The 17,252-nt window shown below is 33.4% G+C and overlaps 2 protein-coding genes across 2 annotated transcripts; both read left to right on the top strand.

The window, feature by feature from the left end:
* Positions 1-7,820: 7,820 nt before the first annotated feature.
* Positions 7,821-9,391, top strand: LOC144562598 (uncharacterized). The gene has a single exon (XM_078311798.1). It carries the CDS (start codon positions 7,830-7,832, stop codon positions 9,171-9,173), a length of 1,344 nt encoding a protein of 447 aa, XP_078167924.1. The 5' UTR covers positions 7,821-7,829; the 3' UTR covers positions 9,174-9,391.
* A 4,640-nt stretch (positions 9,392-14,031) lies between these two features.
* On the top strand, positions 14,032-17,034 carry LOC144564020 (uncharacterized). The gene has a single exon (XM_078313511.1). It carries the CDS (start codon positions 14,032-14,034, stop codon positions 16,855-16,857), a length of 2,826 nt encoding a protein of 941 aa, XP_078169637.1. The 3' UTR covers positions 16,858-17,034.
* The last annotated feature ends 218 nt before the right edge of the window (positions 17,035-17,252 follow it).

The raw sequence follows: 17,252 nt of genomic DNA, 5'->3' as shown, positions 1-17,252 counted from the left end.
TTTTCTTTCCTAGGCACAAAAAATAAGAAAAAGATGCTTTTGACCGTTAGATATATAGTGGATATCGCCCTCAAATCTACTTTTTTTTTCCCCACTGACAATTGATTTTTCTTTTTATGCAAACAAATATTGACAGAGGCGGCCAAGATGTGACCATTCATTTCTCTCCATTCACAAACCATATTTTGATGACTATTCCAATATGTCCCACACTTAAAACATTATGTGTGTATAATTCTATGTAATTTTCTTATATAAAACCATATTTTGATGACTCTCACACTTAAAACATATTTTGATGACTCTCTCTCTCTCTATAATTTCTTGATTTTAGGTTGCAACCTATTGATTTATATAAGAACAGAACTTAATAATGATATTTTTTTATGTGTATATAAGAAAATAATATGGATGAAATTTAATGATTTTATTATGGTATATAAGTTCTTGATTTTTGTTATTAAAAAATAAAAAAGCAGAAGCATGGAGACTAATAAATGGAATCATTTGAATGTTACTCAGAAAAAATTGAAGGTAATTTAAAAGAAATTAAGGGTTAGAATGGTTTTATACCTTAAATTGTTTTATTGGAGAAAGTAGGTCCGCTAGTTAGTAAATTTTAAAGATTTTCACATTCTCCAAAAATCTTTACATTATATAAACCCTCCAAAATGCACCTCTTTGAACCACAACACTTACCACTTAATTAGCTCACATATATTAATTCACACCCCCTCTCTAAGTTCAACTTTCCACATCAGAGCAAAAAAATTCAGGCAAAGAAAGTGCCTACAATTGAAGATCAGAAAGAAGAAAGTGCATAAATTTTAAATAAAATTACACAAATGGTCTTTAGTTTCTTTTTATAATTGGAGCTACTAAGCTACAATAGAGATTGATTCTTTGTTCTTTTGTTGGACAATCAAGCAGAGATGTCTAGGCTCAGAGACAGAACCAGTGCCAGTGTCAGTACCAGTGTTGTCCAACAATCGGCACGTCTAAATGGCAATGACCAGAGAACCAACTTGCTTCAGCCAAACATGTATTTATTTTTGTTCGTACGTAGTTCGAAATGTACTTAGATACCCCTATTATTACTTGTGTTTTAACAAAAAATGTTTTATTGAATGGTGTTTCATAGAAATTCAGGTAGCAACTCTGACCCAGTCTCTGAACTCCTACTGGCAGCACCCCCGGGGTCCAAGGATAAAGACAATTGATGGGCCCACCGAGACCTGGTAAGCATATATACCCATTTGACTCTGTAATTTGCTTGCTTGGAAATTATTTATCTGTGTCCTTGCAAAGCATTTGAGGGGCTGTATCAGCCCTTTTCTTTTTGGATATCTGCTGGCTTTAGGTTTTGGTTTTGACAGTCAAATTTTTTGTTGGTTGGGTCTGCATCTGGGGGTTTGTCCGTTCGATGTCTGAACTAATCGTTATAATGTCCATTTTATCTCCAGAAAAAAAAACATAAATATTTGGTAAACCTCAATCGTTACAATATATTTTACATCATACTTTCTCTTTACTTGCAGTTCGAGGAAGTCAACTGCTGACGGATCTAATTATGTGTAGTAACTTGAATGACTGATGCAACAAAAATACTATTGAGATTTTTTATTTTATTTTTGCATATTAGTAAACTTTTTTTATTTCCATTTTATTAATTAACGAGCATTTTTTTCTCTTAAAAGTTATGAGTTGGATGTAGTGATTTATTGAACCTATAATAAGAGAAGGAAATATACTATTAGTGAGGTATATTATTTTTGTTTGTCTAACAATCACGTTATCTCTGGTGAAGCCCAATAGTTCGGCCCAAATGCCTGCTTTACATTAAAACGTTTCTTTTATTTTTATTTTTTTTCAATTTTGTGTATTTATTTTAGAAAAAAAACAATTTGTCAGAGACATTCATGTATAGACACTCAACTATTTCTAAGATAAAATTGAAGAACAAGTATTTTATCTTTAAAAATTTATAAATGTTTTTTATCTTGCTTTTATATAAACTTCTTTAGAAATATTATTTTTCACGATTAAATTAAAGACATCTGATATTTTATTTATTTAGTTTATGTAATGAAGATTAAAATATAGGAAGTGCTATACTTTAATAACAACCCTATTGTTTGACAAATTTCTATCATACGCAAGATTAGTTCCTTGTCTTATTTTAGCAAATATCATATTTTTAAATTGAAGGTAATTTAAAAAATTTTATGGGTTAGAATGGTTTTAAACCTTAAATTGGTTTATTGGAGAAAGTAGGTCCTTTAGTTAGTAAATTTTAAAGATTTTCATTCTCCAAAAATCTTTACATTATATAAACCCTCCAAAATGCACCTCTTTGAACCACAACACTTACCACTTATCTAAGTTCAAATTTTTACATCAGAGCAAAAAAATTCAGGCAGAGAAAGTGCCTACAATTGAAGATCAGAAAGAAGAAAGTGCATACATTTTAAATAAAATTACACAGATGGTCTTTAATTTCTTTCTATAATTGGAGCTACTAAGTTACACTAGAGATTGATTCTTTGTTCTTTTGTTGGACAATCAAGCAGAGATGTCTAGGCTCAGAGATAGAACTAGTGTCAGTGTCAGTACCAGTGTTGCCCAACAATCGGCACGTCTAAATGGCAATGACCAGAGAACCAACTTGCTTCAGCCAAACATGTATTTATTTTTGTTCAATGAAGTATGTTTTGTTTCGTTTAAATATTATTTTTATTAAATTTTTTTAACATTTCAATTACATGATCTGTAAAATTTGATAAATTATTTTTGTTTCGACAGTGAAATATGTGGCAATTATTTTTTATTTAAAAAAAAACTGAACTAGAAAGCAATAAAACAATGTTCAATACTATTGGACTTCTCTTGTAAAATTAATCGATATATGCACATATGCTTGTGATATTTGATGAGGTATAAATACTTGCAATATTTGATGAGGTACAAATTAATTGAGGTATGAAGAGATATAAATACTTGAAATATTTATTATTAATACTTTCAAATGTCATCTGACACCATAAGTGGAAACAATTGATAATATATATTACATACAAACACTTGATAAATGAACTATTTACACTTGCATTACAATATATGAATACTTGCAATACTTGATATTAATACTTTCAGACATTATCTAGTGTCCATTTGGAAAAAAATAATAGATTTTGTTAAATACAAATATTTGATACATTAACTATTTACACTTGTATGACGAGGTATAAATACTTTTAATATTTGATATTAATACTTTCAGACATCATCCAGTGTCATATGAAATTTTTTTTGATAAAATTTGTTGGATAAAAAATACTTGATACATGAACTATTTACACTTACACAACGACGTATGAATAATTGCTCAATTAGGTATGAATACTTGTATGACGAGGTATGACTTGTGCCACTGACAACTCAAAAGTATGTTATCATGGATCTTATTTGAAAGAGAAAATTGTGTAGAACATGTTTGTGGTTTTAGATTTATAAAATTTTTCACAGATCGTTAGAAATATTTGTTAGATTGAACGAGGAAAAAATAAAATCACCTCTAAAATCGTGTAAAAGATGAGTGAGTCATGTGTTCAGTTTAAAAAAAAAAAAATACTTGATATCTTAGCTATCAATACTTAATATATTATATATTAATACTTGATGTATTAGATATGAATACTTGTGCGTGCCAGTTGTAAAATATTTCAAATATTAGACGGTGCTTAACAAATAGTTAGTGGTCTCTAAGGTAGTTAGTAGTTAATAACTGAAGAATAGAGAAATATTACAGAGGGATAGCTAGGCGCTCCCTTTTTATTATCACCTTAAAACAAAAAAAAAAACCGTTTGTACGAAATTCCAAATTACATTGTCACATTTTAAAAGAGGAGTGTTTAGATCGATGTCTTTACTTTTAAAGTCTCCACTACACCTTTATTTTTATAACTTCAATAACTAAAAATTAAAAACTCAAATATTAAACAAAATCATCATAACTAAGATCTATATTATCTCTTCCCTCTTATTAAGTATGTAGAAGTGTTGATCAGCCGACGACTATCATTAAAAGATACCCAGAAAAGCTCAGTCCATATATAGCCTTGCAGTTTTGCATAGACGTAGTTGATTATCTTTACTTTGTACTTTATTCGCATTTGTGTAACTCGGTATTATTAGGGACAATAATAATTTATTACTTATGTATTTCATATTTAACATTAGAAAAATCATACTTCCTCTTGACCTACTAATATTATAGCCAATTGATCCATGTATGGTTGTAGTTAATTATAGCCATTTGATCTATGGAGTGGACACAAAACAAGACGCGTACTATGGAGATGCTCATGAATTGAATGGACTTGATTTGTCATTCATTTAAGTTAGTCAACTAGTCAACTGAAGACTACCTTAATTTCATGGTCTTTCATGCTTATCCAAAATCTACATTTATTGCTGATGGGAGACTAACCAACCAATGGTCATTTGAATGGTAGTTCTAAGTGGTTTTCTTGGTCAACATACATGAACAAAATACATGCACATCAATTGAATGGACTTGATTAATCATTCAGTTAAGCTAGTCAACTAGTCAACTGAAGACTACCTTAATTTCATGGTCTTTCATGCTTATCCAAAATCTACATTTATTGCTGATGTGAGGCTAACCAACCATTCATGGTCATGTTGAATTGCCCCTCTCAAAGGTTTTCTTGGTCAACATAATTAAACAACGACTCTCATGTTGAATTTTTAGGATATCATTGAAAACTGATAAGCAATTTTTTTTTATTTAATAAAAAGAACAACTTTACTTTCTTAATTTTTTTTTTAGCTGGCATTGTTTAGAGAGTGAAGCTATTTTTGTTTCAATGTTCAAATAGTCAATCTGAATCGTTCAACATGATCTATATATGGAAATGTAGTTGAAGAAAAAATTTAATAAATTTTAGAAACTTTTTATATTTCTTTTAGATAGATACAAAATCAATTGATTTGAAAAATCTGGACCATCCAAATATAATTTGTTAGAGACATTAATGTATAGACACAAGTATTTCTAAGATAAAATTTAATCTGGACCATCCAAAAACTATTTCTAAGATAAAATTGAAGAACAAGTATTTTATCTTTAAATATTTATAAATGTTTTTTATCTACCTTTTATATATGAACTTCTTTAAAAATATTATTTTTAACGATTAAATTAAAGATATCTGATATTTTATTTAATTAGTTTATGCATGTAATGAGAATTAAAATATAGGAAGTGCTATACTTCAATAACAACCCTATTGTTTGACAAATTTCTATCATTCGTCGCAAGATTAGACGTTCCTTGTCTTATTTTAGCAAATATCATATTTTTGTTAGATGACGGATCACTTTATTTACGACATATCATAAGTAAATTAATTATTTTTTCATTAATAATTTAAAATATGAATTCGAACCATTGGTTTTTTTTTTGGTACAAAAACTGCTTATTCACAAAAAATAATAATTTTTTTTGTTCATTTGATGTAAGATTAAGATGAAAAGATACTATGTACTTGCTGATAAAATTTTATTTTTTCAGAATTTATATGAATATGTTCTTGTAGACAAAATTTTTTTTTTTCATATTTTTTTTACTTATTTTAAGATTTGTAGAAAATCATTGTTTTTGGATCTAGAATTTTCGGGTAAAAGATTTTCTATCTATCTTAAAAAATAGTAAAAAGTTCTAAAAAATATAAAATTTGGTCTGCATGTACATATTCATTTGATCGAGATCATGTTGAACGGTTCAGATTGACCGTTAGAATTTTAAAATTGAAAATGTTGATCCGTATTATGAACCAATCCGTGATATCCATAGTACCATAGAATCACTCACATAAAAATATATCACAAAATTCAAGGAAAATATCACGAATATTATAAGAACACAACGGCGGCTTTATATAATTTCCAATAAATGATGATGTCATATGAAGGAAATTTTTTGGAAAATTTATGTTTTGTAATATTAATACTTGTTAGTGATGATTGTCATGAAGCATTTTCTTTGGAGTGAGCATTAACATTAAGTCTGGTGAAAAAGAAAATACCAAGCTTTCAGAAAAAAGGCAGGGTTGACCCAAGTCAACTGAAGAAATTGAATGGCCTAACTGCTCTAAATGACTTTCTCAGCCAACGTGCATGAACAAATTACATGTACTGTTTACATCTGCGTTTCTATATATAATCCACCATTCACTACTCTCCTGCTGTTTCCACCAGATCCAACAAATGGATTTTGCTAATTCTTGGCCAAACTCTCTACACTTGTGTCTCTACACTCTACTCATCATCCTTTCATCTCTTTTGCTTCCTTCTGCTTCTGTGGCAACCAATGTCTCATGCCTTCCTGACCAAAGCTCTTCCCTTCTCCAACTCAAAAGAGGCTTCTTCTACTCTGATCTTACCTCTTGGCAACCCGGAACAGACTGTTGCCAAGGTTGGGAAGGAGTGTCTTGCGACAAAGCAACCGGCCATGTCACTGCTCTTGACATCAGCGACCGTAACATTCAAGGTAACCTCAGTGCCGCAATCTTTAATCTAACCTCGCTCCAACACCTCAACCTTGCCTACAACAACTTTTCACAAAACCAGATTCCAACTCATGGATTTGAGAAGTTAACTATGCTTACCCATCTCAACTTATCCAACACATTTTTGTTTGGTCAAATCCCAATAGCCATAGCCAACCTCACAAACTTGATCTCACTTGACCTTTCATGCAACGATCAGGAATTTTTTTGGGATTTGAAACTGTACGAACCAAATCTGCAGACATTGGTTAGCCAACTTAGCAATTTAAGAGAGCTCTATCTTGATAGTGTTGATATCTCTGAGAATGGAACCGAGTGGTGCAGAGCTCTGTCTGAGTCGGTCCCCCACTTACAAGTTCTCAGTATGGCTTATTGTAATCTGTTAGGCCCCATTGAATCTTCTCTTTCCCAACTCAGTTCGCTAACTGTGCTTCGCCTAAGTGGCAACAGTTTGCAAACCCAGATTCCTGACTACTTTGCTGAATTTCCATTAAAAGAACTCCTATTGGATGGTTGTGACCTTGAAGGGCTGTTTCCACGTGAGATTTTTCACATTCCAACATTGACCAAGCTTGATCTATCATATAATAGAGAGCTATCTGGGACATTACCTAATTTTCCAATTGTGAGTTCTTTGGAGAGATTGGTTCTCGATGGAACCAACTTTTCTGGTAGCATACCAGATTCCATTGGCAACCTCAGAAATTTATCTGAACTCAGTCTTTTCAGTTGCAACTTTTTAGGAGAAATACCCTCTTCCATCGAAAAACTTGGGAAATTAGCAACATTGGACCTTGCCAATAACTCATTCTTTGGTTCAATCCCCCCAAGTTTGTTTTCTCTTCCAAATTTTGAATATCTATCTCTTTTCAATTTTCTCCATTGATTTCGCTTGATCTTTCTGATAATCAATTGGATGGACCAATTCCATGGCAAATATTTAAGTTCTCAAATCTGCAAGAACTTTATCTAAGTGGGAACCAGTTTAGTGGACCAATTCTAAATTCAATAGTTTGTCTCCCAAGTCTAATTACTCTTGACCTGAGGTCAAACAATTTTAATGGAACATTTGACTTTAACTTACTATCGTGCAACCTCAGTCAAATACCTCGATTACTGAGAAATGCAAGTCAATTGGGTTATGTTGATCTCTCAAAAAACCAGTTGCACGGAGCTATACCAAGGTTGATATTGGAGAGGTTCGCTTCTGGTGCACTGCTTAACCTTTCGCACAACATGTTTACTAGTGTAGAAGATGCTCCTTCAGTTTTTCCCTTTGGCACCATTGATTTCAGTTTTAACAAGCTAAAAGGGGCGGTTCCACTTGTGGTTGCTGACTTTTTGGACTATTCCAACAATGAATTCTCAGAAATCCCACTCAACTATACACTCAATTTATCCAGTAATATGCAAACTGGATATCTCAATTTATCCAGTAATATGCTAACTGGAGAAATCCCATCTTCAATTTGTGAAGTAAATATTAGCACTCTGGATCTATCATACAACAACTTGAGTGGATCAATTCCTTCATTCATCATAGGCAGTAGAGATATGTGGGTCCTGAGTTTAAGAGGAAACAAATTTTCGGGAATACTATCTCATCACATAAACAGGTCTTGTTCGCTTGTCATATTGGATTTGAACAGCAACAATCTTGAAGGCAATTTGCCTAGATCTTTAACAAATTGTAAAGATTTGGTATTCCTTGACATAGGGAACAACCACATAGGTGGCACTTTCCCGATTGCACTAGGGAAGCTCCCAAATCTCCAGGTCATTATTCTGAGGTCCAATAGATTCTATGGTACACTAGGATTTCCTCCAAATTTTGGAAAAATGAATTCTCTTTTTCCATTGTTAAAAATAATTGATCTATCTTCAAACAACTTCAATGGAAGTTTGCCACCACTCTGGTTCAAAAATTTCAAGTCCATGCAGAATTCATCCTCGGATGCAATTCTTGGTGGAGTGAGTATTTTTGAAATTAATGGGATATCTGTTACTATCATGGATAAAGGGGCACAAATGACACTAGAGAATAACTTACCTAATTTAATGACTTTAATTGATTTATCATCAAATAGATTCATTGGTGATATTCCTGAGACGATTGGAGAGCTCAAAGAAATAAAAGCACTAAACCTGTCACATAATTTTTTTACTGGATCCATTCCGAATCTACTTGGACACTTGATGCAAATCGAGTCACTGTATCTTTCTTGGAACCAACTCTCTGGAGAGATTCCACAGGAACTAATCTCCCTGACTTCTCTATCCGTCTTAAATCTCTCATTTAACCATCTGGTCGGGAGAATCCCTCAATCTAACCAGTTTTCGACATTCCAGAATTCATCGTTTGAAGGGAACCCAGGATTATGTGGTGTGCCATTATCTAAGCTGTGCAATGTTCAAATCCTTGGAAACAATTCAACCTCTCCTTCTACAAAGCCTGCCAAGAAAATGACTGCAATTGTTCTCTTGTGCCTTTTCATTGGATTGGGTTTTGGTACCGGATTTGGAATAGCAATTGTTATCCTGGTAATCAAAAGAGCAAGAAATGCACATGCAACTCGTTAGGGATTACTACAACTATTCTCCTATTTGATGTTATATATATTAATATCTTTTTTCTTTGTTTTCAATCTATCTTTCGCTCCTTTTTTTTTTTCTCTTTTTATTCATGTTTGCTTGTAAGAGGCCCTAACAGGCGTGTAGTACTCTTACCATTTAATGTGTTTGATTGTAAGAAGTCGTAATAGGCTTGTATTATTCTTACATCTATATTCTGTGTTTGCTTGTACCCAACAAATTTTATTCTAGTTATATGTGTTTGCTTTTAATTAAATAGGCGCAATTGGTACCTTATAACGCAGTCGAGCAAAAATTCATGGTAATTAAATAATAATACAATACATATATTTTACACGCAACAACAATGCTAAGTAATTAAATAATTTCCGCTTCAAATTCTACTTTATTCATTAAATTTCAATGGAAGTATTCGTAACAATAGAACAAGACAAGAACTATGAACAACAACTCTATAGATAATTAAGAAACATAATTTTAACATATGAAAAACGAACAGAACACCTCATTCCAAATTAAAAATAGCCACCTCATCTCCAATGACAACAATTGATAAAACTCCAAAATAAACATAAGCTCTGACACAAAAACATATACATAAAGTGCAGTCTGGTAAACACGACTAATTCTTAAACTCAAGCTTTAAAATAGTATATGGAAGACTACGATGTAAATGGTAAAGTAGGTCAAATATAATTAAAAAAAATACACAACCATGCATTTCAGGTAAATAAAAGAAAAAGAAAATGATTTTGAATTTATTTTGTACAAAGTCAAGAGGTAAAAAAAAATGAACTTTTTATAAGTAATTTTATGCTTTCATTTTCATCAATTTTTTTATCACTTGACTTTGTACTAAATGAATTTGAAAATTTTAAAGCTTTGGATGTACATGCATCACTAATGAAATAGATTGATTTTAATAGTTTGAATTCGTCGTTTAAAGTCAATTTAATAGATTTTTGAAGCTGTGCTCATCAAACTCTCTTGGTAAGCACAACACTCACTAACTTTGCTATATGAAGTTTGCTATAAGTGATTATTAAAATGAGACCCTATATAAGAAAAACCAAATAGACAACTCAAACAATTTTAAAATGCAATTTAAAGGCTAAGGAAAATTTTTCTTATTAAGAGTGATATCACATTTCAATTATTATGAAACTTATTCCGAAGAAAAAAAAAACAGACTTGATTGTGAGAATTCTTTCTAAAAAAATTGAATAGAATTTGCTAAAGACCGAATGAGTCTTCTTATGCATTCATAGTGAGTGTCAATGTTCGTTGTAACGCACCATTCAACATTTATCTTTCACATTACAAGTGGGTTGGCCCAGATGGTGAGGCCCACTAAGAAGGTAAAGCACTCATAAAGACCTCTGTTGGCCGGGCTCCCAATTTACATAATTTATGACTGAATAAACCCAAACTCATTCGTCAGTTCTAAATATTTTTTGTTGGAAAATGTTACCAAAATGTCACTAATTTTGATTTTTTTTATTATGTAATTAATGTTGTGGCTTTCCGGACAATTTCTTTGTAATTTATACTGTAAATGTAATTGATATTATAGTTTGTCATGTTCAGAACAATACGTAGGACACATAAAAAGTGAGTCTATAATACTATCCATATCATGGATTGATCCGTACTATGGATCAATATTTTTATTTTCAAAATTCTAATGGTCGATCAGAACCGTTGTTTTTTTCATATGAATATGTACTTGCAGCTTCAATTTTTTTTTTTTTTGAATTTCATATTAATATAAGTACTTGTAGACAAAATTTAATATTTTTCATAATTTTTTTACTTATTTTAAGATAGGTAGAAAATCATTGTTTTTGGATCCAGAATTTTCAGATAAAAGATTTTCTATCTATCTTAAAAAAATAGTAAAAAGTTCTAAAAAATATAAAATTTGGTCTGCATGTACATATTCATTTGATTGAGATCATGTTGAACGGTTCGGATTGACCGTTAGAATTTTGAAATCGAAAATGTTGATCCGTATTACGAACCAATCCTTGATATGCATAGTTCCATAGAATCACTCACATAAAAATATATGACAAATTAAAATTCAAGGAAAATATCACGAATGACTTGATATGCATAGTTTAAATGTTTTGTTTAGATGGTGTACTTATATGCTTGGTATGATACAATGACTTTATGCTTGGTACGATAGAAATTAGATGTACTTTCAATGTTTTGTTTAGATGTTATTTGAGATATGTTTGGTATGTTTGTTATGTTATTTGACACTCGTATGTTTGATATACATCAGAGACCGATTTGTTCACTATCAGCGATCGATATTGGGTCGTTGAAGGTCACTTCATGACATCACCAAAAACCATCAGTGACCTAATTAAAACGGTCTCTAAAAAGTCATCAGTGGCCAGAAAACATTCAGCAACTGGTGACGTCACCTAAAAAGCATTAGCGATGATAGCATTTGCTACCCCTTTATTTGCGACTGATTGTGGTCGCTGAAGGGCATCAGAGACTGGTGCCCTACCATCCGAGATCGATTTGTTGGATTCTGATGCCCATTTCTACTGTAGTGTGTATATGTGCAACAACTCTTGTATATATAGATAATTAAGAAACATAATTTGAACACAAGAAAAACATAATTCTGGCTCTCTTTACCGGAGAGGGGGAAAAGGGAGAAAAAGAAGAAACTCTAGCCATTATTCACATCAAATTTTCTTCTTTCTTGCTTCATCTCTTTTCAGTTTGTCTCTCTTATCTCTTCACCTCCGCCCTACCATCTCCGCCAGCAATCAACCTTCTGTCCTCCGTCCAGAAGGGGTGGAGGCTGGGGACAGGCAGCAAACCCCCCCTCGCTTCACTGCTCCCACCAACAAGTCACCACCTTCTCTCAATCCCATGGTCTCACTGTAACTTTTGCACCTCCTCATTGTCATTTACACTTTTTGAAAGAAGCGAGAGTCGGTGACGATAGTCCTAGTCGTTAGCTCTCTTGTCCTCTGACACATTCCCATCATCTTCAACTTTTGTCGGGAGTTTCGGATAGAGTTGACGGAAATAGCCCTAGTCGCCATCTCTCATGTCTCCTAGCGCCTCCAACTCTCTCACCAACACCGCGCTACACAAAACCCTTGATTGGGAAGGGGAGGCCGAGGCCGCACTAGCCTCTCCCACCTACAAACCTAGTGGAAAAAAAAATATGATGCCCCTTTCCTCTGGTCACTGGCCAGTCGATGTCTACTATCGATGGAGAGGGTTTATTTTATTTTGTTAATTTAGTTGTTAGATGTTGAGGCTTAGATGTTGATGTTGATGGAGTTCGATGTGGATGACATACTAGATGTAGAACGATTGATGTAATTTATGCTTATTTAATGAAAATTATACTTAGTAGCCGCTGCCAAGGTTTAAAAAAAAAAATTCCAAATTAAAAATAGCCACATAAACTATAGTCTGGTAAACATGACTAATTCTTACGCTCAAGCTTTCAAATAGTATATGATAGACTAAGAGGTGAATGGTGAAGTAGGTAAAATATAATTAAAAAAATGTTAAATAACCATGCATTTTAGTTACAAAAAGGAAAGAAAAATAAAATGAATTCGAATTTATTTAGTAAAAAGTCAAATGATAAAAAAGAAAGTGAAGTTTTTATGAATAATTTTGTGCATTCATTGTTCATCAACTTTTTTTTTACCGCTAAACCTTTTATTAAATGAATTTGAAAATTTTGAAACTTTGCATGTACACACATTACTATCGAAGTAGATTGATTTTAATGATTTAGATTCTTCATTTAAAGTTAATCTAATAGATTATTAGAGTGTGCTCATCAATCCCTCTTGGTAAGCACAACACACACTAGCTTTGCTATATGAAGTTTTTTAGAGTGTGCTCACCAAACCAAATAGACAACTTAAACAATTTTAAAATGCAATTGAAAGACTTAGGAAAATTTTCTTATTAAGAGTGATATCACATTTCAATTATTATGAAACTTATTCTGAAGAGAAAAAATAGACTTGGTTGTGAGAATTCTTTCTAAAAAATTTGAATAGAAATTTGCTAAAGACCGAGTGAGTCTTCACATGCATTTCTCTTTCAATTCGTGGTAACACAGCTTTCAACATTTATCTTTCACATTACAAGTGGGTTGGACAAACTGTGAGGCCCACTAAAATGGTAATTAACGCACTAATAAAGCCGAGCAAATCTAAGAAGGTAACGCACTCATAAAGACCTCTGTTGGGCTCCCAATTGTTGATCGAGATCATGTTCTAAAAAATATAAAATTTGGTCCGCGTGTACATATTCATGTGATCGAGATCATGTTGAACAGTTTGGATTGACTGTTAATAATTTTGAAATCGAAATTGTTAATTTGTATTATGGACCAATCCGTGATATGCAAAGTACCATAGAATCACTGACATAAAAATATATGACAAAATTCAAGGAAAATATCACGAATGTTATAAGAACACAACAGAGGCTTTATATAATTTCCAATAAATGATGATGTCATATGAAGGCAATCTTTTAGAAAATTTATGTTTTCTAATATTAAATACTTGGTTGCTAGTGATGATTATTGTCGTAAAGCATTTTCTTTGGAGTGACCATTAAGGCTGGGTTGACCCAAGTCAACTGAAAAGTAGTCAAGCTGATGTGAGCCTAACCAAACAATGTTCAGTTTGAATGGCCTAACTGCTCTAAATGACTTTCTCAGTCAACGTGCATGAACAAATTACATGTACTGCTTTCATGAGCTGGGTTTTTATATATACATGTTAATTTGATAATCCGCCATTCACTACTCTCCTGCTGTTTCCACCTGATCCAACAAATGGATTTTGCTAATTCTTGGCCAAACTCTTTACACTTGTATCTCTACACTCTACTCATCATCCTCTCATCTCTTTTACTTCCCTCTGCTTGTGCGACAACCTCTGTCTCATGCCTTCCTGACCAGAGCTCTTCCCTTCTCCAACTCAAAAGAGGCTTCTCCTACTCTGATCTTACCTCTTGGCAACCCGGAACAGACTGTTGCCATGGCTGGGAGGGAGTGTCTTGCGACAAAGCAACTGGCCATGTCACTGCTCTTGACATCAGCAACCTTAACATTGAAGGTAACCTCAGTGCCGCAATCTTTAATCTAACCTCACTCCAACACCTCAACCTTGCATACAACGACTTTTCACAAAACGTGATTCCAGCTCATGGGTTCGAGAAGCTAACTATGCTTACCTATCTAAACTTAAGCAACACAGATTTCTCTGGCCAAATCCCAATAGCCATAGCCAACCTCACAAGCTTGATCTCACTTGACCTTTCATGCAAATTTTTTGGTGTTTTGAAACTGCATGAACCAAATCTGCGGATTTTGGTTAGCCAATTTGGCAATTTAAGAGAGCTCTATCTAGATAGTGTTGATATCTCTGAGAATGGAACCGAGTGGTGCAGAGCTCTGTCTGAGTCGGTCCCCCTGTTACAAGTTCTCAGTATGTGTGGTTGTAATCTGTCAGGCCCCATTGAACCTTCTCTTTCCCAACTTGGTTCCTTAACTGTCCTTCACCTCAGTGACAACAGTTTGAAAACCCAGATTCCTGACTACTTTGCTGAATTTCCATTAAAAGAACTCCTATTGGATGGTTGTGACCTTGAAGGGATGTTTCCAGATGAGATTTTTCACATTCCAACATTGACCAAGCTTGATCTATCATTTAATGGAGAGCTATTTGGGACTTTACCTAATTTTCCAATCGTGAATTCTTTGGAGAGCTTGGTTCTCGATGAAACCAACTTTTTTGGTAGCATACCAGATTCAATTGGCAACCTGAGAAATTTATCTGAACTCAGTCTTTCAGATTGCAACTTTTCTGGACAAATACCCTCTTCCATGGAGAAACTTCGTAAATTACCAAAATTGGAGCTTTCCAATAACTCATTCTCTGGCTCAATCCCCCCAAGTTTGTTTTCTCTTCCATATTTGAAAGAACTATATCTTCAGCAGAACAGGCTCTCAGGCCAGTTTAGACTAAAAGAGTCTTCTTTTCAATTTTCTCCATTGATTCAGCTTAACCTTTCTGAAAATCAATTGGATGGACAAATTCCAAATTCAATATTTTGTCTCCCAAGTCTAATTAGTCTTGACCTGAGCTCAAACAATTTTAATGGAACATTTGACTTTAACTTACTATCGTGCAACCTCAGTCAAATACCTCGATTACTGAGAAATGCAAGTCAATTGGATTTTGTTTTTCTCTCAAAAAACCAGTTGCACGGAGCTATACCAAGGTTGATATTGAAGAGCTTCGGTTCTACTGGATGGCTTGACCTTTCGCACAACATGTTTACTAGTGTAGAAGATGCTCCTGGTTTTTCCTTTCACATCATTGATTTTAGTTTTAATAAGCTAAAAGGGGCGGTCCCACTTGTGAGTGCTGCCTATTTGGACTATTCCAACAATGAATTCTCAGAAATCCCACTCAACTTTATGGTGCAAACTTCTTTTCTCAATTTATCCAGTAATATGCTAACTGGAGAAATCCCATCTTCAATTTGTGAAGCAAGTCTTAGCGTACTGGATCTATCATACAACAACTTGAATGGATCAATTCCAGCATGCATCATAGGCAGTCGAGAAATGCAGGTCCTGAGTTTAAGAGGAAACAAACTTTCAGGAATACTATCTCATCACTTAAGCAGGTCTTGTGAACTCACCATCTTGGATTTGAACAGCAACAATCTTGAAGGCAATTTGCCTAGATCTTTAACAAGGTGTAAAGATTTGGCACTCCTTGACATAGGGAACAACCACATAGGTGGCACTTTCCCATTTTCACTAGGGAAGCTCCCAAATCTCCAAGTCATTATTCTAAGGTCGAATAGATTCTATGGTACACTAGAATTTCCTCCAAATTTTGAAAAAATGAATTCATCTTTTCCGTTTTTAAGAATAATTGATCTAGCTTCAAACAACTTCAATGGAAGTTTACCACCACTCTGGTTCAATAATTTCAAGTCCATACAGAATATATCCTGGGATGGAGTGAGTATTTTTGAAATTGATGGGATATCTGTTATTATCACGGATAAAGGGGCACAAATGACACTAGAGCATAACTTGCTTGATTTAATGACTTTGATTGATTTATCATCAAATAGATTCACTGGTGATATTCCTGAGATTATTGGAGAGCTCAAAGGAATAAAAGCACTAAACCTATCACATAATTCTTTTAATGGATCCATTCCGAATCTACTTGGATGCTTGACGCAAATCGAGTCACTGGACCTTTCTTGTAACCAACTCTCGGGAGAGATTCCACAGGAACTAATCTCCCTGACTTCTCTATCCGTCTTAAATCTCTCATTTAACCATCTGGTCGGGAGAATCCCGCAATCTAACCAGTTTCTGACATTCTCGAATTCATCATTTGAAGGGAACCCAGGATTATGTGGTGTGCCATTATCTAAGCTGTGCAATGTTCAAATCCCTGGAAACAATTCAACCTCTCCTTTTACAAAGCCTGCCAAGAAAATGACTGAAATTGTTCTCCTGTGCCTTTTCATTGGATTGGGTTTTGGTACCGGATTTGGTACGGGATTTGCCATAGTAATTATTGGCCCGAAAATCAAAAGAGCAAGAAATGTGCATGCAACTCGTTAGGAATTACTCCACACACCAGCAACTAGAGTGCTTGCTTTTTAAAGGGTTTGACTATATAATTAGAACAGCGTTTCTTCTATTTGATGTTTAATATATGAATATATTTTTCTCTGTTTTCAATTTTACTCATTTCTTCTTTTTTCTTCTCTTTTTATTCTAGTTATGTGTGTTGACTTGTAAGAGTCCGTAACAGGCACAATTATTCAAGTTATGTGTATTATTTTTACAATTTTATGTGTTTGCTCGTACCCAACAAATTATTCAAGTTATGTGTGTTTGCATGTAATAGGCACAATTGGTACCTTATAACGTGGTCCAAAAAAAAATTCATGGTAAAGAATAATAAAATACATAATTTGACCACGGATAATGAGCAGAACTAATCATTCCAAATT

The sequence above is a fragment of the Carex rostrata genome, chromosome 1, assembly GCF_964058835.1.
Source record: "Carex rostrata chromosome 1, lpCarRost1.2, whole genome shotgun sequence".
Lineage (NCBI taxonomy): Eukaryota > Viridiplantae > Streptophyta > Magnoliopsida > Poales > Cyperaceae > Carex > Carex rostrata.
Note: the sequence above shows the minus strand (reverse complement) of the source record. Positions and strands in the feature narration are given on the sequence as shown.